Here is a 24,585-nt window from a genome sequence, read left to right as displayed (position 1 = left end):
GAACTGTGTTTATACGATGACAGCGATGATCATACGACAAAATAAAACTAACATCATCAATTGTCACATCTATCACAAAACTATCACCTTCAGACCCAACCTCGTAACACCCAAGCCTGCAGACCAATTGCTCAGGTGTCACTGTGTCCAAGCGGACTGTCACTGCATACAAGCGGGTGGCATGGTTTCAGAATACAAAATCATTGCGGAACAACATTGCATAAGCGTGTGCCTGGCATTAAAAAGGATTTTCTGGATTGATACTGCACAGATTCTTCAAAGATTTACTGTCATTTTCTATGTTAATTAACAGTACGCAGAAAGAGGCTTTGACTTTGAACAGGCTGGGCTAACCGGGCGACCTAAAGAACAGTGATTGTGCACAGCACTGCAAAAAATATATATATATATTACCCTGAGCCTGCTGTGACGGAGGAGTCCTGTCCATCTGAGTCAAAGACCCAGACCTGCTGAGGTCTCTACAGCAGTCAGGCAGGCAGACAAGAGTCTGTGTGGACCAATCATCCAATCAGACAAGAGCAGTGGGACACTCCAGTGGAGGGCCCCTGACTGGGGCTGCCTGCTATTCACTGTGAGCAGCGACAGCAACGATCCATTTCCTGCTCTAATGAAATCTGTGATAGTGGCTGGCTGCGCGCGGCTCCTGCCAGAGCGGCTTGGCAGGGAGATCAGGGCTCCATTTCTCTGTGTCAGTCAGGCCTGCAGGGGCAGGCAGATGGTGAGGCAGGCAGCGGTGACCTCGGTTCCTACCTTCATCAGATCCAGCATGACCCCGCTGATGATCCCCAGGTACCGCCGCTCCAGGGTCTGCGGATGGTTCACTGCGGGGAACTGACACGCGCACGCACACACACACGCACACACAGGCACACACACACACACACACACGGTTAGAGAGGAACTGACATGCGCACACGCATGCACACACACAAACATGGTTAGAGAGAGGTGGTGACAGACACACACGTACATGTGTATGCACACACACAATTACAGAGAGATGACACATAGACATGGTTATAGGGTAGCTGACAGATAGACACACACCGATACAGAGTGAAAGGCTGAGAGACAGACAGACAGACACACAACAGAGTGAAAGGCTGAGAGACAGACAGACACAGACACAGACACACACACACACACAGAGCGATGGTTTGAAAATGGAGACACAGTCATAGCACTAGGACAGAGATGGAGTCAGAGTGAAGAGAGTTCAGATACAAAGTAAGAAAGAGTGGAAGGCTGGTCCCAATCAAATACACACTTCTGACTAATATCAGTTACATGCCATTTACCCTGTCTGTTTAGAATGACTTAAATATAACTTAATGACTTAAATAATTATATTAAGACATTTTAGCAATGTGAGAGTCCTCAAGCCACGGCCTTGATATCTTTAAATAAAGTCCCATTTCCCCTGACCTGCCTTGGCTTAGCTGGAGGCCTGGTAAAGCCAGCAGATCAGACTGAAGCCTCAGCAAGTCAATGAGATGTTGGTGTGTTTATGCAAAACACTGGTCTTTCTCAGTGCTTACTGTGAGCTAGGTGACACGTTTATGCTGACATATCACTGACAGCTCACACAGGAGAATAAATACCATTTTACGTTCCCAGCTGTTGGATCAGCATGTGACAGGCGCATGTAATCATGGTATTGTAGCGTGCTGTAGAGGCAAGGAGCAGTGCTTGTAACCGAAAGGTTACTGGTTCGATTCCCTGCTGGGGTACTGCTGTTATACCCTTGGACAAGGTACTTAATCCAAAATTGCCTCAGTGAATGTCCAGCTGTATAAAACTGTAACCCATGTAAGTCACTCTGAATTAGAGTGTCTGCTAAATGACAACTATGAAATGTAGTGCAATGTTTTTACTGTGCTCTCTCCAAAATGGGAAAAACCAAAAGTTCTGGCCTCAGGACTCCAACTCGGGAGCAGCCATGTGGCTTTGGCCAGCAGTCTCATTTACAACTAGACAAGCCAGTGGAACTCCGAAGCTGATCTGGGTTCAGCACCACCTGAGCAGCGGAAGAGGGTCCATCAGTTGAAATTTGAGCTGCCATACTGGGGGGCAGATCAGCACAATGTGCGCACTCTACAACTGCGTCAGCTGGAGTCACCGCCCAAAGGCATGCATAGCGCATGCCTCCCCTCAACAAACAGGCAAGAGCCTCACTTTGAACTAATGCTATTTATACACAGAGACCTGATCTGTGGTGGCATGCGTCTGGTGCTATGCAGCAGGTCAGTGTGAATGATCCATGTTATGTCTGTTTTGCAGTATGTGAAACCTGATCTTGAACATGTCCGCAGCGTATCTGACCTTGGCCGCAAGGTCAGATAATCCTATCTGTCGGCTCCAATCAGGTACATCTGTCGAGGGAGAGCGTAATCCTGCTGCGGAGCGATGGACAGAAGGAGGGAGAGACGGAGCGGAGGGAGGCTGCGGGAATGGGGAGAGTCCTCACACCTCCTCTGTCGCGGCCCAGCATCGCGGGCGTGATTGACAGCATGTCCGTCGCGAATGTTCCGTTGTCTGCCAATTGTCGGCTCAATTGGCAGACAACGCGCCCATCTTGGTCAGGTTGCCTGAATGTCCCTGCCGAGGGTCGTGACCTCTGACCTGCGACCCCCTTCTAGCAGCGTCAGGATTTTCCCGCACGTGGCTGTCACTCCGCCAGCTGCTTCCCCCTGCGACCTCGTTCGGTAATTGCACCAGCCGAGACGACGCCCGTGGCTGGCCCTGTGGAACCCGCGGGCGGAGAGCACCACATACACACCAATCTGAGCCCCTCGGTGGAGTAAAGGTGACGGACCGCTCCAAGTCATGGGCTGTGCTGTCACCTTGGAGCGCCATGCGCCATTCTTAATGAGCAGAGCCTTGGCAGGGGTCGCCTTATTTTTATCTGAGGGCCTGCTACTCCCCCCCCCCCCCCCCCCAGTCCCACGGCTCCTCAGTAAAAAGATCATTGTCACTCTTCTGTCCAATAGCCATTTCATTGGTGTATGTGGCCACAAAGATGTGCATCCACATACAGGTGATGTCCTGGATATTTGCATTCAGGTTGAAACCGCCATGGTGGAGCCTTACAAAAAGGGATCTGAAATGATAACAGCCTCTGACGCGAGTGAAGGAGAATTATTACTGTCAGCCCAGGCCTCCCCCCCTTTCTCCTGCCTCTCTGCCCTACTTTAAGTTTGGTGGCCTCGATACATTCCTCCCTCCCCAATGATGGGGCTCGCGCCCTCCCTCTTTCACCAGTAGGGGGAGCGATCTCTGGCGCCGGTGGCTGAATTCACTGCACTCTCGCTGTGCAGTAACCCTTCCCCATACCACCTCAGTGTGGTCCGGGGTATCCTCCTGCTAAGCACCAGGGCACCGGGCTTCACTGGGTTTACCGTGAGAAGCCAGAGGCCGCCAGGATACGTGTCTGTATGTTATCACACACAGCAAAGCAGCGACCAGCACAGCCCGCCCCTCCATTCCGGCTCTGCCGACTGCGCCGCATCCTACTCCTATTTCCAGACTGAAAACACCAGTCTGTCACGCCACGGGGAGAGAGAACAAAAATAAACCAGCCCGCGCCCTCAAGTAAGCGCTGCAAGCCGGTCTGTGAGATCTACCAAAGACATCAATCTGCTTCCTGCTAACAATGCAGAGGCTGAAAAAAGCAACATCACTAAAATACTCTAAATTACAGGAGCTCCAGTGGCATGTCTCACAACCTCATCCTCAGCTTTGAAGGAAAAATAAAGACATAACCGCTTTGAGTCACACCCCAGCAAGGGGAAGCTGTCTCCTCTATGGGCGCACTCCAAAAATAATAAGCAATCAAAAAAATTTTCAAATGCACACGCATGAATCTATGAGGTGCCTGAACCACTCCCTTCCCGAGCGGTGACCAGGAAGCAGAGAGAGGAATTAATATTGTTTATAGAGCAGTTGCCTTGAGAAACACAGAGATGCAAATCTCAACGCAAGAGCACAACATTGGAGGAAAGGTGCACACCATTATCTGGGCATTCACCTGCTGGGTCTGAGACGTCCTTACAGAGAGACAGAGATTTCACTTACTTCACTTACTGTTGATTTAAACACATATCTGTGATCTCAGCACTAAGTTTAGCAATGGCGCTTACTCATGTGCAGTTAGTGGTGTCCTGTTTGTGCAACTTTTTTCATACCACTTTATTAGATGCACTGTGTAAGTTTCTCTGGATAAGAGCATCTGCCAAATGACAGCAATGTAATGTAATAATGTAATGTAGGTAATGCTAATGTGCTTCATTTCAGCAACATGCAAGCAACAGGTCTGTGTACAGGTGCCCTGTGCTTTATGTACGGAACAGGGGGCACTTTTAATATATTGACAGTTACAGATATTCCGTCATTCTTTGCGTCTGCATGAAATCTCTAGAGAGATATCAACATCAGTTCGTTTCATTTCTTCAAGTGGAGGAGCAGGGACTGCAATTCACCTTGCCCAAAATACGATACCTACAGGGAGACATTTCCATGAAGACTGGGCTGAACTATCACCATGTGGTGAATGTCACCCTGTTTGCTGCACTGATGGCAGGATTCTTGCATTCACGATGCGTGAGATTCTATGCGTTGGTAAATGCACGCAGCATGCGGTGTGGGAGGCCGGTGGCCCGGGAAGCCTCGCGGCACAGCGTGTTCGAGCCGCGGGGGACCGCGGTTGCAGCGCGGCGGCTCTCCGCCTCACCAAAGCCCCTCTGCACCGCAGGCCAGCTGAGTCCAGGAGCGGCATTCAGACCGTGAGTCACCCACATCCAGTTAGTCACAGCGAGGGGAACCCAGCCAGGTGGGGGGGGGGGGGGGGAGAGGAGAAAGAGAAGACAGAACAGAAAAACAAGAAAAGCTAGAAGGGGATAGAAAGAGAAAGAGGGAAGAGAATGGGAGAAAGAAAAGAGACGACAGGAAAAAGAGAAAAGCTAGAAGGGGACAGAAACAGAGAGATAGAGATAGGGGTAGATGAAGAAAGAGAAATAGGGAGAGAAACAGAGAGCTATAGTGAGACAGAGCTACAGAGAAAAGGAGGGCTTTGGAGAGAAAAGGAGAGAGCTACAGAGAAAGACAGAGAGACACAGAGAAAAAGACAGAGCTATATAGAGAAGGAGAGCTATAGAGAGAAAGAAAGAGAGAGAGACAGACAGAGCTACAGAGAGAAACAGACAGAGCGTAAGCGCGGAGAAGCCGCCCACCCTCAGGCCGTGGAAGCGGGGATTGTTGTAGAAGAGCTTCATCTGCTCCGGGGGCAGCGGCCCCAGAACCTTCTGGATGGTGTAGAGCTGGTCGATCTCGCTCTCGCCCGGGAACAGGGGCTGCCCGTCGCTCAGCTCTCCCAGGATACAGCCCACCGACCACATGTCCACCGCCTTCCCATAGGGGGCCCTGCGAGACAAGTGGCCACTGTTACCCTGGGCGTGTCAGTGACCGCACTGTGACCACTGTCACAATATTAACCACTGTTTCATCTTACCAAATAATTTACCTGACATGTCAATTACACTGACATATCTCAGAAGTATATGAGAAACGCCAGTATGCACAGTGAGAGGCGGACAGATGGGGGGAGGGGGATGCTGAAGAACTGATGAGAGAGAGGGGGAGAGACAGAGAGAGAGAGAGAGAGAGAGAGAGAGAGGGAGAGAGGGAGAGAGAGAGAGAGGGGGCTGGAAGATGCACATTTGAGCTGAAAGGCTATGTGTGATGGTGGAAGAGAATAATTGTGTAGGAGGAATAGAAATATCAAGAGAATTTCCAGGACTGTTTTTTTCACAGTTAGTCAGTCAATTGCAAGCAGTTGAAAAAGGTGACTTTAAACATTTCTTGGCTGAACTGGGTGCTGAACGGAAAGAATGTCACAGCATGGCATATTAACACAGTGAAAATGGAATTCTATAGGAACCTTTTCTAGATTCTCTATAGATTTGCTTCTTTAGAGTGCCAATGGCAGCACTGCTGTTACACCAAATACATCAATAGGCAAACTGACAGCATGGCGCAAGCACACATGCCTGACGACACACAGATACATGCACGCTCACATACAACCTTGCACACGCGCGCACACTCACACATGTAAGCACACATGTGTGCGTGCGCACACACGAACACAAACTCACAGGCACACATTTGCAAACATGCACACGCACGCACATACACTCACACGCACTCACACATATGCACACTGCTTTACAACTGCACCGATAAACACACACATACAAGCAGGCATTCGCACACACACAGACATGCACTGACACACATGCGCGCACACACACACACACACACACACACACACACACAGACACTAGTAAAAAGAGAACAGTGAATATACTGAGAGAACCCACCCCAGCAGGAGCTCAGGAGATCGGTACCAGCGTGTGGCCACATACTCTGTGTAGTTGGCATTGCTCCCCTCTGACAGGTTACGGGCGAAGCCTGAGAGGGGAACCAGCAGAGGAGGTCAGAGGTCAAAAGTTCATACCCCCAGCATCCACCTTCCTTAGCAATGCCATACCCCAAAATACAGTCAATAGTAAAGACCAGGCTTTAGCTTAACTAAGTGCAATACAAATTACTCATTCTGGCCACTTCTTTAAGGTTCCACCTCATTTTTAACATGTTTTACTGTGTTCACTCATTCTGCTCCTGTACTAAGCCTAAAACTGCACAAATGGGAATTACTGCAGATAAATCAAAGTTCTACAGAAGACATACACACATACACACATTTGTAGGTGTTGGAGAATAGACAGACTCACTGATAAAGGAGTAGTACCCACATGCTGTTATAGCCTTTATTGGTGAAACAAAATCTGGTGAACAAAGTGTTGACCTACATGGTCTTTGTCAGGTGACAATTATTCACCTGACAATTGTTTCAGATGAGCAACACTTCTGACTGCAACCTAACTGATATCTAATAGTTACCTTCTAGAGTGATGGACTTAGTACTATTAAAACATCGAAAACCCAAAATACACAGAATATTCATAATTACGAAAGAAAATTCCTGTAGACCCATTAATTATGTTCTGATATAGGCTAGCCTTCTGTTGTTTTACGCATACGTGACTAATGCGGCTTCTTCTCACTCCCCTTAACAGTTAAACAACTTTGCCATCAAGGATGACACTGTTATCTTGTGAGATTGGGCATCTAGTTTGTCTTCTTTTGGGAGAATGTTTCCACCATATGTATCCTGTCACGATAACTTTACTTACAGTCTTTTTATTTTTTTTAACTATAGGAAAAAATATATATTCAACCTTGTCTATGCTTGAGTTGGAGAATTGCAGTGCTCTGTAATTCTCTCAATGATATCATGAATTCAAAAATTTAAAATGTTCAGTAGCATGGTTTTAAAATGTCCCCAAATTAATCCAGTCAAATGAAATACAGGGAACTGGTTACATAGATGTTCCATGGTTGCAGGTTGCAACAATAGCAATCTGCCACCAGGGGGAGCAAGAAGTAAAATCAGCAGTGAATAATTCCATGATGCCACATTTGAGATAAATACCCAAGAATAATACAAAATGTCCATCTTTTCTTTTAGAATACTGTGACATTTTTATTTCACTTCATCAAAACAAAATCAACATTTGCTACGCAGAACATTTCAGTTTACTGAACAGAAAGTACAAAAATGACTTCCATGTGCCAGAGCAGAGAGAACAATCCATCCTTCTCAGTGACCTTATTAAAGACTCTCTAGAGACAAAACTATTAAACGTCTATGTAACTCAATAGCAGCCACTCACTGAGGGCTCTGGTGATGTAACCTTGACGTTATAAAAATAGACAGGCTTCTAGACACGAATACCAAAACCAAGATGTGACGTCAGCTCCAAACTGCTCCGGCTGCTGGTAATTAGTAAACCGAAACAAAATGTCAGGAGCTGCCAACAGTGTGTGGCAGACAGCGCGTGGCCAGCCTGGCGCGCGAGACGCAGGCTGCCGTCTCCCTCGCCTTTACGCCCTGCGACCGCAGCCATCACCAGAAATCGGGGGGGGGGGGAAACAGGGAACAGCGTACCTTTCATAGGTACGCTGTTCAGTCCTAACGGTTTACTGGCAAAATGCACTCGTGTGGATCCCTCATAGCTGACATTTTCACTCCGCGAAAACTGACTGTGTTCTTCCCGTTCTTGCTACCATCGGGTCGCCGAGTTGTCAAACGGGAAGCGAGAGCGTGACTCGTTAGGAATCGAGCGATCGATGGGGACGCGGCCACGCCGGTGACAGCTACACCGTGTTCTTCCCGCTTCTGTTGGGTTTGAGTGACAGCTACCAGCGGGAGGCGAAGTCAGCCATTCACGGGCCTCTGCGCTTGATGACGTGAGATGAGAGACGCGGTCAGTTTACTCACCAAAGTCACACAGCTTGAGGACGTCGTCGGAGCTGATGAGGAGATTTTCAGGCTTGATGTCTGAGACAGCAGAAACAAAGGTCTTTTAGACGTCAAGCTGGAGGTGCTTCCCGAGATTAGAGAGAGCTCAGGGCTTATACCTCCACACTGCAGTCATTAACAATGATCTGGCACTACATTTGTTTCCGGAGAATTATCCAAGGTGAACTCATTATATTCTGAACTGTTGAACTCTTCATAAATTGTTTTACAATTTATCACTAATAGCCTGTGCTGATAGAGAAAGATTACTGTCGACTTTTAACTTTGTCTCAGCATGTCTGGGAGGAAACGCAGATGAATCAAGCAGGTTAACCGCACCTAAAAACATCTTTAACTTCACAAACAGTCTTGTGCAGTCTGGTTTACATACTCAAAAGCTTGGAGAAATTATTAATGTGACTTGAGACTGTCATCTCAGATGTGCATTTTTAATTAGATCATCCATTTGCATACAAAATGAGGCGTTTTCTTTAAGTGCCATCCAAACAGAAGCTTCTGGTACTTGGGTGCTCTTGTAACTTGTAATGACTACAACTGAAAGTCAAATCGTATCTAATGGACTGCTTTTTCCTCAAATATTTTCACATTTTTCTCGCAGTGCATCATAGGCCATCTGGAGTTGGTCTCTGCTCCCAGACACTTGGCAAAAACACACGCGTGGAAATAATTCAGCACGTTGTCAGAGGACACAAATCTGTATCGTTTTTACAGGGCAGCCCAACACACAGTGACGGGTATTAGTGTGCTCTTGATGAAGACCATAACCTACAGCTGCCCCATTTCAGAGAGTATCAGTGTTTCCTCAATGCAAATGCCCTATTTTAAAGAGAATATCAGTGTTTTCTCTATGGGAATGCCCTACTTTAAAGACAGTATCAGTGTTTTCTCTATGTGAGCACCCTATTTTGGGTGAGTATCAGAGTGTTTTCGTGTATAGCGAGTGTATAGCGTGTTTTCCAAGTGAGTGCCCTGTTTAAAAGTGAGTGAAGTGAGTATCAGTGTGTTCTCTGTGCAAGTGACCTATTTTAAAGAGAGTATGAGTGCATTCTCTACCTGAGTGCTACATATTTGAGGAGAGTATGCACGTACCCTCTACGCGAATGCCCTATTTTACAGAGTATGACTATAATGTGTATGTGAGTGCCCTGTTTTAGTGGGTGTACGAGTGTATTCTCAATGTGAATGCCCAATTTTAGAGGATGTATAAGCATATCTGCTACGCGAGTGCCCTATTTTACAGGACGTATGAGTGTATTCTCTGTGTGAGTGCCCTATTTTAAAGAGAGTATGAGTGTGCTCTCTGTGAGTGCCATATTTAAGAGAATGTATAAGTATATTGTCTATGCGAGTGCCTTGCCTTATGAAGAGTATGAGTGTGGTCTTTGTGAGGTATAGCAGGAGAAAGCAGGGGGAGGGAGGAGGTCACCAAAAGGTTGGTGTTCTGAACACTCACCAATGTACAAACCCTGCACACAGGAAATGACATCACATCTGAAATACCCTCACAATCCCTTAATAAAATATCCCAAAATCCCCAGTGTTCCTAATTCAGGCCTATGTATAAATGGAAAATATCCACTCTTTCTGAAACAACCAGTACAAGACATTTCTGCGGTGGCAGGCATATTGAAGCATTCCACACCTCAGTAAACCCTAATCAGCCAATTAGTCAATGTTCATTACTTCCTGGAAAAAAAAAGATCCATTCCACTGCTGTAGCTTTTCCCCCTCATGGTGACCTAGTTGTAATGCACATACCATCTATTAAAAAGAAATTGGGGACAAAACCTAAAACGCTGATTTAGTCAAATAATACGCAGGCAGAAGCAATGACGATGGGGAATGGCAAAAACCTGGTCCTCAGTAAAAAAAAGGAATGAAACAAGATTGCTAGGCGTCAGCCTCCCTATTTGACGAACAGAATGGGCCTCCATTTCTTCTGCTTCTGCACAGTGGAACACTCTGGCCGGAGTGGGGGGGCATGTTCCATTTTCTAATGCAGTTCAGCAGTCACTTACCCCTGTGGACGATGTCATTCTTATGGCACCAGTGAATTGCTTTGATTAACTGATAGATGTAGTTTCGCACTTTCTCAGGTGGCGCCCCGTTGGGTAGCTCCTCCAGCAGCTCCAGCATGTTCTGCAGGATGAAACGGCAACAAGGAAGTATAAGTGCGCTGTGTCTCTGGACACACCGGAGCAAGCCACTGCGCAGGACCGACCAGAAACCAATGAATTCAGCAGAATTGACACCACATCCTTGAATTCTTTCCCCACGTTGGCTGACCTCGTGTTGACATCTGGTGTCAGCCAATCCTGACATCATTTCTCGTGACAGCCTCAACAATCCCTACTGTAACAGAAAGAACAGGAACCAAATTTGCCACTTCAAAGCTACCCCGCATGGTTTTGGTGATGGGAGCCTGGAGCTGACCTTTTCCACATACTCGAAGACCAGGTAGAGCTTGCCCCGCCTGCGGAAGGCCTCCTTCAGCTCCACTATGTTCTCCTGCTTCAGAGTGCGGAGCATCTTCAGCTCCCGCAGCGTCGTCTCCTTGACCTCCTCATTCTCTGCAGGTGTGAACAGGGACAGCCCATGAGGCCCTGAAACGGGGCCAAGGACACGCGCCTGGCGGCGGCGCTACACTGGAGGTAAACAGCTCAGACACTGAGGCCTAACCGCCACCCAAGCTCCTTCCCCTCTAATGCCCTGGGAACCCAGGCAGGGTGACTTCCCAAACAATACATTTCCTTTCTATTGTTCTTGAAGTAATGACATTAAGGGGAAACTGTTGTTTTGGTATGCTTACAAAGACTCAGAAGAAATGACACCAACGTCAAATACAAAAAAGCTCGTGTTTTCACTTTGTTTTGCAGTAGCATGGTATGTTGGTGGTGGAAGTTATCTTAGAACAGGATCTGGCTTTGAGATAGATCAGCAAGCAGAAACCGTCAGCCACACAACTGTCCAGTCAGGGAAACAGCACACTGTCTTTTTGAGGCCGTATGAGTGTGTGGGTTATCACAGCCTGTGTACAGAGTGAACAATGGAACTCTCTTACCTTCGCTGTCCTTGAACTTCTTAATGGCCACAATTTCATTTGTCTCCTGCAATAGAGGCAAAGCAGCTAATCAGAAACAAACACTCAAACACAAGGAGCCTATTACCCAGCTTTTAGAGGGCACTTCCTACATCAGCGGGAAAGCGGCAGGTCAGAGAATACAACCCCCCTTACGGTTGTGTTCGTCTAAAAGTGGGTCTCCTCTTCACATCTCCCAGTGAACTGGTATCGTGATGCAGCCCTCAATGAACCCTTCGCTGCACTGGCCTAAATAACGCAATTACCACGCAATGCATGATTTTTTACATGTACTGTAGCTGCTGAGCTTCCAGCTGCAGAGCCTCTGATTTTATAATGTGTAATTCCTACTGCTCCATATGTGTGCTGGAGCAATTCAGGTTAAGTGCCTTTGTACACAATGAGAGCAGAGCTCCACCTACCCATACAAACCTGTCACCTGTGGTTGCAAGTTCAACTCACTTACCACACGGATGGCTCTGAATGATTACCCAGAACAAACAATCACACGAGCACTTACAGAAGTTGAATAAGGTCATGTGATCACTCACGTAACATGTATGGTGAGATTTATAACACTTGATATGTTTACTGTACCAGCTCAGGTGATGCACCTTGCCCTGGGGCATAGCAACCTGAGCTTGAAGCGGTGACTTGTGGCTACAAGCCCAGCTCAACAAGTCCAATCACTGCACCACGCTGTGGGCTGGAAAATCAGGTAGAACAAGCAAGAAGGGAAGACCCTATGGAAACCACACAAGGAGAGGCGGCGGCTCACACCGCGTGTGTAGCCATAGCCTGAAACAGAGGCCAGCTATTCCCTTCTGTCCTTCCGATGCGGCTCCATTTTCTCTGATCGTCGTGTCCTACACCAGGCCCAGCTCCTCAAAGGCGTCATTGAGCACCCACAGCCAGCATCATCCAGACATCACACTTATAAACACGCGAATGCCTTACGGGGGAGTAGTGGGGACTCCACGTTTGGAAATGCAGACGGACCAGTACAGCGTTTTTGATGGAGTCTCTACAGCTGTCGTTAGTCTTTCTTTAACTGCCACAGCTTTACAGAGACGCAGTGTGCAAATGTGATCTGGATAGCTTCACAGAGTTTAGACCATGCAGGGCATAAGCACCTGTGCATGTGGTCTATCTTTTAGTCCATTTAGCTTGCCAGTTTGACTGTGACCATGTTACATTCTCCTGTGACTGGTAAATGTGAAACATGTTGCGTGACGATTTGAACGTAATAGTTTTAGTTTGATATTTACATGAATTTAGTTACAGACCTGTGTTCGAAAAATCTGTTTCACAGAACAGTATGTAGAGTGTACCAAATCAGGGCAAAGTTCAAAGAGGACACCCTTGTGCTTCACCCCATTCCTGAGGGTGTGGTTATTCAGTGTAATACACATCCTGAGGGGCTAACTGCACTTATAAAATGGCTTACTATTCTATACAGATGAGAATAGACACAGAAAATACCATACACATTGTAAATACAACAAAAAATTCTGCTGCTCCAGAAAAAAGTCTTCTCTCACAGTCAGTATTACTGTTGCTAGGATACAGCAGCTAGCTTAAAATTTTAGGTATCTGTCGGCAGCAGTGCCATTGTGGTCAGACAGATGGCGTGGTGCCTCACACAGACTGGTCAAAGAATGCAAGTACTCATGAGGGAAAATAGGAAAAGAAAAAAAGTTTATTTGCTTCAATATGGAGTCCCTGATCTTTCCTTAGCTTCATTTGTCATAGTTAGCGAGGCTTTTCTTTTACATGCGGTATGACGATTTCCTGTTTTCACATTTACACAATAATATTCATAAATTCAAAACTACTTGATGTGCGGAAGCAGCAAAATGTATGAATTTACAAAGGAGCTAACTGAACATTCAGACATACAGGTAGGTACCCACTGTAGATGTATGCCACCTGGCAGAAAAAAAGCAGAAATTTTTAAATTTTTAAAAGAATTGTAGCAGTAATATTTGCTTTTGGAAAGCATTTTGCTTCTTTTTAACAATGGGTTATGCTTTACTGTACATCAAAGATACTGTAATTCTACATCTGTAAAACGCTGCCACAATTCTGGAACGTGAGGTAACTATTCCCTGTGTGTCCATCCATTCAATACATGATACAGAACAGAGTATGCAGTGCCTGTCAAATGGAACACTACTGCAAAACTAGAAATGATCAAACATTCAAAGACCTTCATGGGCCAGTTTGGAACTGGCCTAAAATAGATGTAGAAGCCTTTCCCTAAGTGATACTCCACCAAGGAGAATTAAAACACAAATGCAAGGACATCTCCCATGCAAACACAGATGCAGTAACAGAAAGCTGCCACAATCAACACACATTTGCAAAACCTAGGAAGCCAATGAAATCAATACAGTAAGTATGTGTCTATCTATACCAGGGGTGTCCAAACCTCTCCTGGAGGGCCACTTGTCCTGCATGTTTTAGACACAGCTGATTCAAATGATCAGTTTGTTATTCAGCATCTTCAGGAGTTCATAACGAGTTGATCATTTGAATCAGCTGTGTTGGAGCAGGGAGAGATCTAAAACATGCAGGACAAGTGGCCCTCCAGGAGAGGTTTGGACACCCCTGATCTATACAGTCAGTTCAAAATAAAATCCCCCTTCTGTTTAATATAGGCAGTAATCTACAGAAGTGAAGTCCATTTCACACACATACAAGAGATACAGTTCTTTATCACAGGTATTAGGGACAGGGGAGAGCCCCAGTGCTCAGCTGCTATGCTCCTTTGGCTGCTGATATTAATCAGCCCCCCCCGCTACTCATGATAATTAAAGGCATCAGCCATTTTACTGTGTCTTTGTGCTGAATGTGCCATCATTCGCACATCCACATTACTACATTTTTTTAGTAGCATAGTTTTGCTTTTTCAATGGTATCCGTGTGATTCAGCAGAATAATATACCAGTTAATTTAGGTTAGGCATCTTGTTCAGGGGTGTAACACTGCTGCCTTAAGTCTCGTCCGCCCTGACCACCACGCCTCACTGCTGCTTGAACGCTCTAATTGTGCTTCCAGCTGTGGTCATCAGATCTCTGTCTTTTGCATGCTCTTCTGTAATGGCCTTGCCTCTCCCATCCCCCTTTCCTCACCCTGTCTTTCAGCACCATTGGTTAGAGGAGAGATGGCTCAATCAGTGCCTGGCTCATTTGTATGTCAGCTCCTGCCCCTGGTTATTTGAGCCTGTTTGTATGCATTGCCATTCAACTTTGACTTTAACGCCACAGTTCTGCTCCAGTAAAAACTGGCTGATTACTTCTCACACATAAAAGGCTATTCAAAAACACAGAAAAGACAAATACGGGATTCATCCAACAGAAGGACTTGTTTATCATAAGTAAAATAAGATGATAAAACAGGTGAGCAGCCACAAAAGACAAAATGGTTTTAATAAAAGGAGCACAAAATGGCCACAGACCTCCCTTGCCTGCCCGCCCCGTTCTCTCTCTCCTGTCTCACGATCCTTCACTCTCTATTACGCCACCTGCTCTTCCCAGTCGGGAGGCGTGGCCTATCAGCCAACTGCCCAATGACAGCGCAGACCACCATTCCCGTGGGCGAAACGAACAGGAGAAAAGCTTTGCTCGGGCATTGTCTGCACCGCACCTTGAAAATGCAAGGCCCTTAAAACAATTGTGCGTTTGCAAGGCGGTCAATTAAACATGCTAACGGAAACATCTGTGACATGTTAGTGAGGACTGCATCATTGCTATGCTGCATTTGGTGGAAGGCCACTTGGGGAGTGACACTGCATACAGCCTCACTTTGCAACCTTGCGTGAGGTTTGCCTCCAAAAGCCAGCCTTAAATATGAGGGCAACAGAGTGTTTGACTCAGATAAGACAGTGCAGACAGCCCCTAAGTGCAGGCAGAAACTTTGAATCCTAATAAGAGACTTTCACATGTGCTGATTGGGGGGGGGGTTGGGCTGAATCACCTTCTGCCTTTGATTGCTCTGCATTTATGCAAACATCTCAATTTAAATTACTGCTGTCACCAGAAGGGCTGGCAAGCTGGACACAGGGACCCAGGCCAGACTACCTCACCATCTCACTCTCATGCTTTTAGAATCCTTTTAGAATTCCCATCTGAGGCTAAAATCATAGCCTCAGCTGTGTTCAGACAGACCGCCTACCTACGCTCAGGAATATGGAGTAAGTTCAGAGCACTCCAACTCCTTCAGCCTCAAGACCTGGGAGCTGAGAGACAGCTTGCTGTGTCTTACTTCAGGGCTGCCAATCAAAACAGTTTGTAGAAAAACTGACTCATGCGAAACAAAGAAAATTTCCGCCGTGCGGCTTCGCCTGCGTACCCGGTGTACAGGTGAGGAGAACTGCCATTTTGGTAATGAATGTTTCTGAAGCACAATGCAGAGTCACGCAGGGCTCCCCAAACAGACACGACGGGGCTCCGTGCCAGGGCAGGAATGCCTGTGCTGCGGTCTGTGCGGATGCGCCGGAGTGTGGGCTAATGCGCCTGTCTCTGGGAGGGAAAGGAGGGAGACGGGACGTCGCCAGCGATGAGCACCTGTTGGTTTTGGGAGGCAGCTCAAACAGGCAGCGCGCCGACCCGGAATGCGGGCTAAGTCAATATGGATTTGTTTTTCTGTAGAGTCGCTCTTTTACCCCGAGACTGTGAGATACAGCGGGACCCTCTGTTGTTGGGGGGGGGGGGGGGGGGGGTGAGGAGAAGAGGGTGGGGGTCAGTGAGCCAGAAGCCCAGGCTGAAGTGACAGTCAGAAGGGCAGTGGCTGGAGTGGAGAGAAGTGGACTACTAAACAATGAGAAAGGGAGAAAGAAGGAGGGAGGGCGGGAGAGAGCAAACAAGAGAAGAATGGAGGGACAGTGAGAGAGTAGGAGGGAGGGAGAGAGAGCAAGAAAGGAGGAGGGAGAGAGAGACAGGAAGAGAGTGAGAGATGGAGAGAGAGATCTGTAGTTATTATTTACTTATTTGTTCCTTTATCTCTCTTTCCTGTTCCTCACTTTTCATGTATTGCATCTCTACATGTACATATTATGTGTTTATATATACATATGTAAACATATGTGTGTATAAGTACATATGTATGTGGGTATATTCTGTACTTTGACAATATTTACACAACATAATTCATGACAATAGAGCAAATTTGAATTTGAGAGAGACAGACTGAGGGATATTTCTGGCATAGTATACTATATATACACAAACACAAGCACATATGTGCATATTGTTTATGCTGTTAAATATGCTTGGCAGTACACAGGTAGTTTTGTAAAGCCAATAAAGCAAGCTGAAATGAATTATATTGAGCGAGAAAGAGAAGAATCACGTTGTTATAAAAATTCCCTGCCACAACTTTTTTTCCATTATTTCAGGATATAACCCATTCATTTCTTGTTCAGTGGTCTCTATGCGTCGGCTTTGGCAATATATACTTTGTATGTGACGCCTCTAAATAATTTTGCATCAAATAAAACTAAACTGAGAGAGACACAGAGGGAGATAGAGATAGTGAGCGAGGAAAGGAGAAAGAGAGGGAAATAGAGAGAGATCTCCCTGCCCACTGGGATCAGCCCAGCTCAGTGGAGCCAGACAGCACTGCATGTTCGCAGTGAGGAGCTGTCCAAAACTACAACGGTAACAACATGTCTGTTTCAGCGGGAGCACCTTCTGAGAGGCTGTCAAGAGAGCCCTTCTGAAATAGGCCTGAGACAGAGATGACCAAAGTTGCTTGAACTGGAAGGGCGCATTATTGCACCCATTCAACTGGTCGGACGCTGGGCAGCACTGAGCAGAATTTTGGCTTGGGCAAGACTTAGGGTGGGAAAGGCACAGAGAATTCATAAAGCCGGAAGCCGTTATCCTAGTGGACCTGAAATATGGACATCAGTCGCGTTGATTACTATTAGCGCGGAGCAGGCATTAATGTCACACGAGACCTGATTAATGAGGCAGAAATGAAAGCTTCTCGTACCACCCTCGTTCCTGTTTCAGCGTTTAAGTGATTGCGTGTGATGCATAGCTTCCTTTGAACAGATAGCCCCCGAACGGCTTTAAATTAATCACATTAATTTAGACATAAAAAAAAAACCACCTCGGTGATTCTCCTGCTAGCGCTGTTAGCGCATGTTCGGGCCATGGCTCACACAGAGGGCTGGCCTGAGCTGAAGGGCCTTGCTCGCAGCTGGCAGTGCAGGAAGCGAGAGGCTGGGGGTTGTCAGGAGGCATGATATTACTAACAGACCCAATGGCAGAACGCCCGGCTCTCATTTCCTGTGGCTGCTGACACAACACAGACAACAGTAAACAAGGACCAGAGGAAAATCTGTCGTTTGATAATGCCACAAAGACTGGATCTCTGAAACCGCTGCTACTTAGGATAGCATCTTAGGAAGACTGGGATGGGGGGGGGGGGGGGGGGTGAAGATGAACACTGCCACACGGGACTGTCAGACACATGGCTGCGCTATCGCACTGAGCACTCACTAACCAGCACTCACCAACACCGTCACAATAAGCCCTCACCAACACCATCAGACTGAACACTCACCAACACCATCAGACTGAACACTCACCAACACCATCATACCGAGCACTCACCAACACCACCACACTGAACCCACACCACTACCACCACACTGGACACTCATCAACACCACAGTGAACACTCATTAACACCACCACACCAAGCACTCAACACCAACACTCCAAGCACTCACCAACACCACCACACTGAACCCTCACCAACACCACCATACCCAACACTCACCAATATCACCACACTGAACATTCACCAACACAGTCATACTAAATACTCACCAACAGCATCAAACTCAACACTCAACAACCACAGCTTCACCTTCACACTAGACACTGACAACACAGTCATGCTGTCCCAAGCTGACATGAATACCAAAATGACAGGCTGAAAATACCCAGCACAATTTCAATTCATCTCACCTCAAATGCAAGATAAAAAGTATGGAGAAAAGACATCTGACATGACCACAGAGATGATGCATGACCTCTGCACTAAAAAATATTTTGTCTGAATCATATTTTAAAAGGAAAACAAACAGTGTCCAAAACCAAAGCTATAAAAAGCCACATGAATACAAATGATTGTATCACTAAAATTGAAGAGGACGTCATCATTATGACTTTCAACTCACAACAAATGAAAATACTGAACCAATTTCATTTTATTTTTGATTTCTTTCTAAATTTAAAGCTGGGATACGCTTTTGAAACGTGGTATCTCCTCTACCACATGGTCCAGAGAGCACAAACACAATTACATACAGATACCCCAGTAAAAGAAACAATAATATCTATAAAAAAAGCTCAGAGGAAGAACAGAGGACAAATAAAAGCAGTATATAAAAATAGGATTCATCAATGGACAGAAACAAGACAAAAATTAAAGTACTGCTGTTGTGGCAAAACAAGAACGTTTTCCAGGGAAGCCGTTGGTCTTTTTAAAAGTGGTGAAATGAGTTATTGATTTTAGCTGATTAGGTAAATCATTCAAACTGTCTGGAGAGCACTTTTACGTGTTCCTTTCGTTTTTACACTTGGGACATCAAAGCGCAGGACTGTTCATCTATCCAGCTGAAACGCTTCTTATTTGCCACATAAACAGACAGTGCACCACAGGCTACAATTAATTTTGCATGCAAATAGCTGGACATCCCACTCAAGAATGCACACTTCTGAAATTTTAATTGACTGGCAGAACCGAGTGGAAATTAACAATGTAAAAGAAATAGGTTAGCATTACTAGGTTTCTGGAGCACGCTGTGAGAAAATATTTTTCAAATGCAACATGAGGGAATTTCATTAACGGCTCCAGCCAATTTTACTTTCGGAAACTGAGACGAGAGGCATCCTCCTAGTCCTCGGTGAACTGCAAATTCTGACAGACCCAGGAACATGTAAGACAGGCAGTATATTTCATCATTAGCCTAGCCAATATCAAGCAGGAAAACTACACGGTGGATATCTGTATCTTTGGATAAGACGTGAGAAAAAAAACAAAGAATCTTAATGAAATCTTTGTAAATCCACTATAACACACACACATCTAAGACTACCCAGAGAAGCATAAAGGTGCTTATCAATGCTCACCATGCTGTCAAAAGGGCCATGTTTTGTCTGGGGAATGAAAGGATACCATAATTCTGATTCTTTTTAACACTACATGGGTGCAGCTAGGATTCTGACTGTGAATGCCCAATGAGAGATGAGTAAGGATAGCACACTGTCTAAAGCTCGGGTATCCGTTCGATAGCTGATGCAAGGCGGATGTGCTGTAGTCACATTTTTTTGCATTAACTGCTGTGAAGGAAAACCTTCACCTGTCCCTCAAGACAGTTAATTGCTTAATTGTTAATTTTTTAAAAGGTTTAAGAATGTTGTCTTTCAATTTACAACCTTAAATTGTCAATTGTCAATTGACAATTATTGAGCTCATTTCACAACAAATGCATCTAAACGTTAAATCTTCAATCGTCACTGTCTAAATGTGTGTGTAGGTGTTTAACTGCACAAAACCAGTCACTGGTTAACAGGCCGCACCTGCCTAATCAGAGGCTCATTAAATACAGGTGTGTGGAGGATGCTAGGACTCTCTTCTACAGTTGGCTAGTTCCCTTTCTAGATTTTTAGGTTTTTAGATGCTTAAGTTTTGCTCCTTCTGTCTGTTTTGTGTTTTTGTGAGTGTGTGCCAGCTCCATAATTACATGTGGTTGAGGGATCATGGCAAATGAACCTGCAGGAGAACAAGTTGCAGCTTTTTAGTGTAGTTGTTGCCACCAGCACTGTGCAATTCTGTTGTGTTTTCACAGTAGCTCCACAGAAAAACCTGAAATGAGAATGTAAGGGTATATTCTTCATTGTACTTAGCCTAAGTCAGAGGTCTGATGCACAAATCCTTATCACATTTCCAGTCATTTGACAGATGAGAGAAACTCAAAGCATAGGTACATCGGCGCACACAGAAATTACCTCCAATACCTAGAGAAAATGTCACATGCTGAGATGTGATCTGATGACACACAATATGAAATGCTCAAATCAACACAAAGACAGAAGGGGACTTTTTAAACAAAAGTGGTCAAAAATCACGTTGGTCATATATTTGCATATATCTTTAAAACAACAAGCCCATCACGGAAATTTCAATGTTTATCTAACTCATTCTTTAATGATTCTTTAATCAGACTTTACACATTAACCCTGACCAACACTGCAATATGAATGGTGATTTCTCTCGCCTGCAGGGTAAGGGCTTTGGTTCAGTGATGCTGAGTTCCCAGGCTTCTCGTCTGCATACTGTATTAAGGTACATGTGCTGAGGAAAGCTGATGCAGTGGACATGGCTTATGACAGCACTGAAGGTCAGAGTGCACAAAGCTCGCCCTGGATCAGCACTAGGGCTGCATCCCAATGAAAGGGAGTGAGTGAAGAACAAGTAAATGAGATGTTCCTTCACACAATGTCACATACTTGAGGAGGGAGGGGGGAAGGCACTATTTGGGGACGCATTTAGGACACATTTTGCTGTCACCATTCCAGTGCTGTGGCTGGAGATGGAACAAAAGCAACTCAAAAAAGAAACAACCTTGCTGATGACAGAAGCAGTGGTCTTTGGAGATCACACCAGAATCACGCTGTCAAATGTCAAAATGTCAAAAAGCACAACACAAAAAAAAAAAATCTGGAAGTTACTATAATCACTATATATTACTATACAATAGTGATGGTCCGAGTGAGGTGGAAATAGAGCTGGGAAAAGCAGGTCAGCCTTGTAACAATGAGTAGGGTCTCTAGATAGCCTCAGCAATGTGGGTGGGGCCTCAGAGCAGCCTCATTGATGTGGGCAGGGTTCCACACACCCTCAGCAATGTGGGCAGGGCCCCAGGACAGGCTCATCAAGGTGGGCGGGGTCTCAGGACAGGCTCATCAATGTGGGCGGGGCCTCATGACAGGCTCATCAGTGTGGGTGGGGCCTCCTACACATCCTCGGCAATAATTGGGCACAGCAGGTAAGCCATGCGGATGTGGGTGGGGGCTTCTGCAAAGCTCCAGCAGTAACTAGAGATAGGAAGCCAGCCCTGTGGATGTGGACGGGGCCCCCTGCCCGTCTGCAGTTATGTCTGAGAGGAGGAAGAAGCGTGTAGCTCGTGGATAGCAGCCGCAGCCGAATGCGCCAGAGTCAGCGGTGCATTCTTTCGGTTTCCACACACAGGAGCTCCGAGGGCCGTGATTAATGCCTGAGCAGCCCACACACTTGGATGGTGCGGTCGGTACGCAGCTTCTCAGCACCCCCAAACACAGAGCCCCTCCGTTTCTTAGAGAGGTCTCTCTACCTCAGAAGGTGCTGAGCAGCAGCTCCCTGTACCCTGAACGATGGGTGTTCCACCACCCATCCCAATGAGGCGCCGTGACCCGCGCGCTGATCGCTCCGATTTTATCAGTAAGAGGAATTTTAGTTCAGAGCAGGGGCGTGTTAATGTTTTATCGAACAAACACGCACGCCTGCGACCGCTGGAGAGCTCAGCCTGGGGACGTCCCTGCAGTCTCTGCCGAGGGATGAGGGGCAGGCACAGAAGGGCTCTGTCTGCTATCTCCCACCAGCACACCATTGCCCTGAGCAGCACTACAGGATCACACTCTCTCTCACTTCTCCTCACGCAGATCTAACTGGCTCGAAACTGGGGCTTTCACACTGAGCCTTTCACCCGTGAAGCCGCTGCTTCTTCAACATCAGTGGCTCTCATTCAAAGAAAAAGTCGATGCCACCATTTGCACATTGTTAGTCTGTCTTGAGCAGACAGCGTGTGAGATGGGAGATCTACTCTTTCCTTATCGTAAAAACAATGTTAAATGCATAGGGGTGTCCTTGATTATCCCGCACACCTAAATGTACCGAAGAGCCAGGTCAGAGTGTCTGCACTAGAGCAGAATCCTTTTCTGAACGGGTGTTAAAATGGCAGCCCAAAAATAGCCAGGCGGGTGCCAGGGGACGCTGGTGAACTGAATTCTCCCAGCGTTCGGCGAGCCAGATTGCGCGGCCATCTCCGAGGAGCCAGCCTCTCTCTGCGCTTCTCTCGGCTTCCAAGCAGGTCACGGCACAAGTTTTCCGCTCAAGGTGACCTATTTACTGCCACTGTATGTACAAGCTCTATTTTTAACCCCCTCTCTTGGCCTAATTGTAATTCGTCAGAGGTAAAAAAAAAAAAAAAAAACCTGCTCAGTTTGAAAAAGGGTTTGGGGCTCTTTCGCTTTTTTTTTTTTTAATGTTGCTGCTGTGGATTTGTGCTCATCTCGTAAGCTTACAAACTCGCGGTGTCACGCTGCACAACGGAAAACTTTAGTTACGGGGTTACGAAACCCTTTAAAGGGATCCACTCTGTCTATTCAGATTTTACACTCAATTAAAACTACATTCGGATGCTGACATGTCGTGTACTGCAGGTAAATCCGTTTAGGTGAGGCAGCCGGCGGTGCCCTTATTCTCATGTTGGTTTGAAATCTCATTATTCACGTGTCCCCCTCCCTGATGCACACATTAAGACACACACACACTCACACACACACACACACACACTCCCCTTGTTTGTGATGGGTGTGCTTGGGAATGGCTGGAAAGTAGCAGACTTGCTGACACGCAGCCACCGGTGCGATAGGAACACGCGCTGTCTGCAGATCTCTCTTTGATGTGTGTTAATTCATTCAGCATGGACACAATGGCATGCCATGTCAGCAGACCGTACTGTATAAAAAAAAAAAAGATCTTTATTTCACACAGTGCCACGCCCCTGTGCGTATAGGACTTTAAAACCATACACAATCCATCATGCACCGAACATCTTACTGGATTATTTTTGACTGAGAAGGGGGAAAATTAACAGTTTTTGTAATTTATCTGAAGCTGTAGTCTGTATTGCAGGCAGTGCGAGTACACTTCTGCTACCTTTAGAGAGGAAAAGCAGGCATCAGCGTTTGTTTTCAATATGTCTTCAAAGCTACAAATGTGCAGTCACACACGCCACCATCGATTGTGGTCAGAAAGTTGAATGGAATGTGGTAGAGTGAACCCGACAGAGGTACTGCCCTTCTGTAAAGCAAATATTCCAGAGCAAATGTTTAACCTTTTTGCTCAGTGCTTTTTCAGCACACAGATAAGAGGCCCTGTTTTAAGCAGCCGAGATAGTGAGGACTGAGAGGCTCATGAACAAAAGGTGAAAAAAATGCAGAAAACCAAAAAGCAGGGTTCTACCAGTTCCGATGGTCAATAATGTTCCAATTAAATGGACTGATCAGAGTTCAGCTACTTGAAGTGGAGCACTGAACTACACTGATATTTTCATCACTGAAATATCTAATGGGCGCAATTTCAGACAGAGTGCAGAACTGGCTTTCTTGTGAACTATCAGTGCCCTGTAATGCCTGTGTATCACATCCCTGTCAGTGCCCTGTAATGCCTCTGTATCCCATCATGGTCAGTTCCCTGTAATGGCTGTGTATCACTTCCCTGTCAGTGCCCTGTAATGCCTCTGTATCCCATCATGGTCAGTTCCCTGTAATGGCTGTGTATCACTTCCCTGTCAGTGCCCTGTAAGGGCTGTGTATCCCATCATTGCCAGTGCCCTGTAAGGGCAGTCTGCACTGTATTTCTGTGGAGCTCCATGTTACAGGCTCTGTGGGACAAACCGGGCCTTTGTACCTGGTCTCCCCTGCCTCCTGGAATTTGCAGTGGCAGGTACTTGTGTCGGCTCACATTTCCCTCAGCGCACACACAGGGCACAATGCGCAATTTATGACAGGATAAATGCAGAGGGAGGCACACACCTCTCCTGGGACCCTGCTGCGTGCTGCCCTGATCCCTGAGCAACTGCCACTGGGAATACAGGCACTCAGGGCTGTGACACTGAGCACAGACACCAAGAGGCTGTGACATTCAGTACAGAAACTCTGTACAGACACTGGAGGGGCTGTGATACTGAGTACAGACA

General features: G+C 46.3%; 1 protein-coding gene across 4 annotated transcripts in view; it reads right to left on the bottom strand.

Moving 5' to 3' along the window:
* Positions 1–24,585, bottom strand: part of cdkl5 (cyclin-dependent kinase-like 5) — a 70,261-nt gene that overhangs the window by 13,142 nt on the left and 32,534 nt on the right. For all 4 annotated transcript variants that reach the window (XM_036544905.1, XM_036544906.1, XM_036544907.1 and 1 more), the window contains exons 4-10: positions 11,526–11,571; positions 10,898–11,034; positions 10,483–10,603; positions 8,423–8,482; positions 6,399–6,489; positions 5,250–5,439; positions 772–852 (exon numbers count right to left, since the gene is read on the bottom strand). In XM_036544905.1, the coding sequence (XP_036400798.1) occupies positions 772–852; positions 5,250–5,439; positions 6,399–6,489; positions 8,423–8,482; positions 10,483–10,603; positions 10,898–11,034; positions 11,526–11,571 (726 nt within the window). The remainder of the gene's footprint in view (positions 1–771; positions 853–5,249; positions 5,440–6,398; positions 6,490–8,422; positions 8,483–10,482; positions 10,604–10,897; positions 11,035–11,525; positions 11,572–24,585) is intronic.

Source organism: Megalops cyprinoides, chromosome 14 (assembly GCF_013368585.1).
Source record: "Megalops cyprinoides isolate fMegCyp1 chromosome 14, fMegCyp1.pri, whole genome shotgun sequence".
In the NCBI taxonomy this organism is placed as follows: Eukaryota; Metazoa; Chordata; class Actinopteri; order Elopiformes; family Megalopidae; genus Megalops; species Megalops cyprinoides.
The sequence above is the reverse complement of the archived record's forward strand: the minus strand, read 5'-3'. Positions and strand labels throughout refer to the sequence as shown.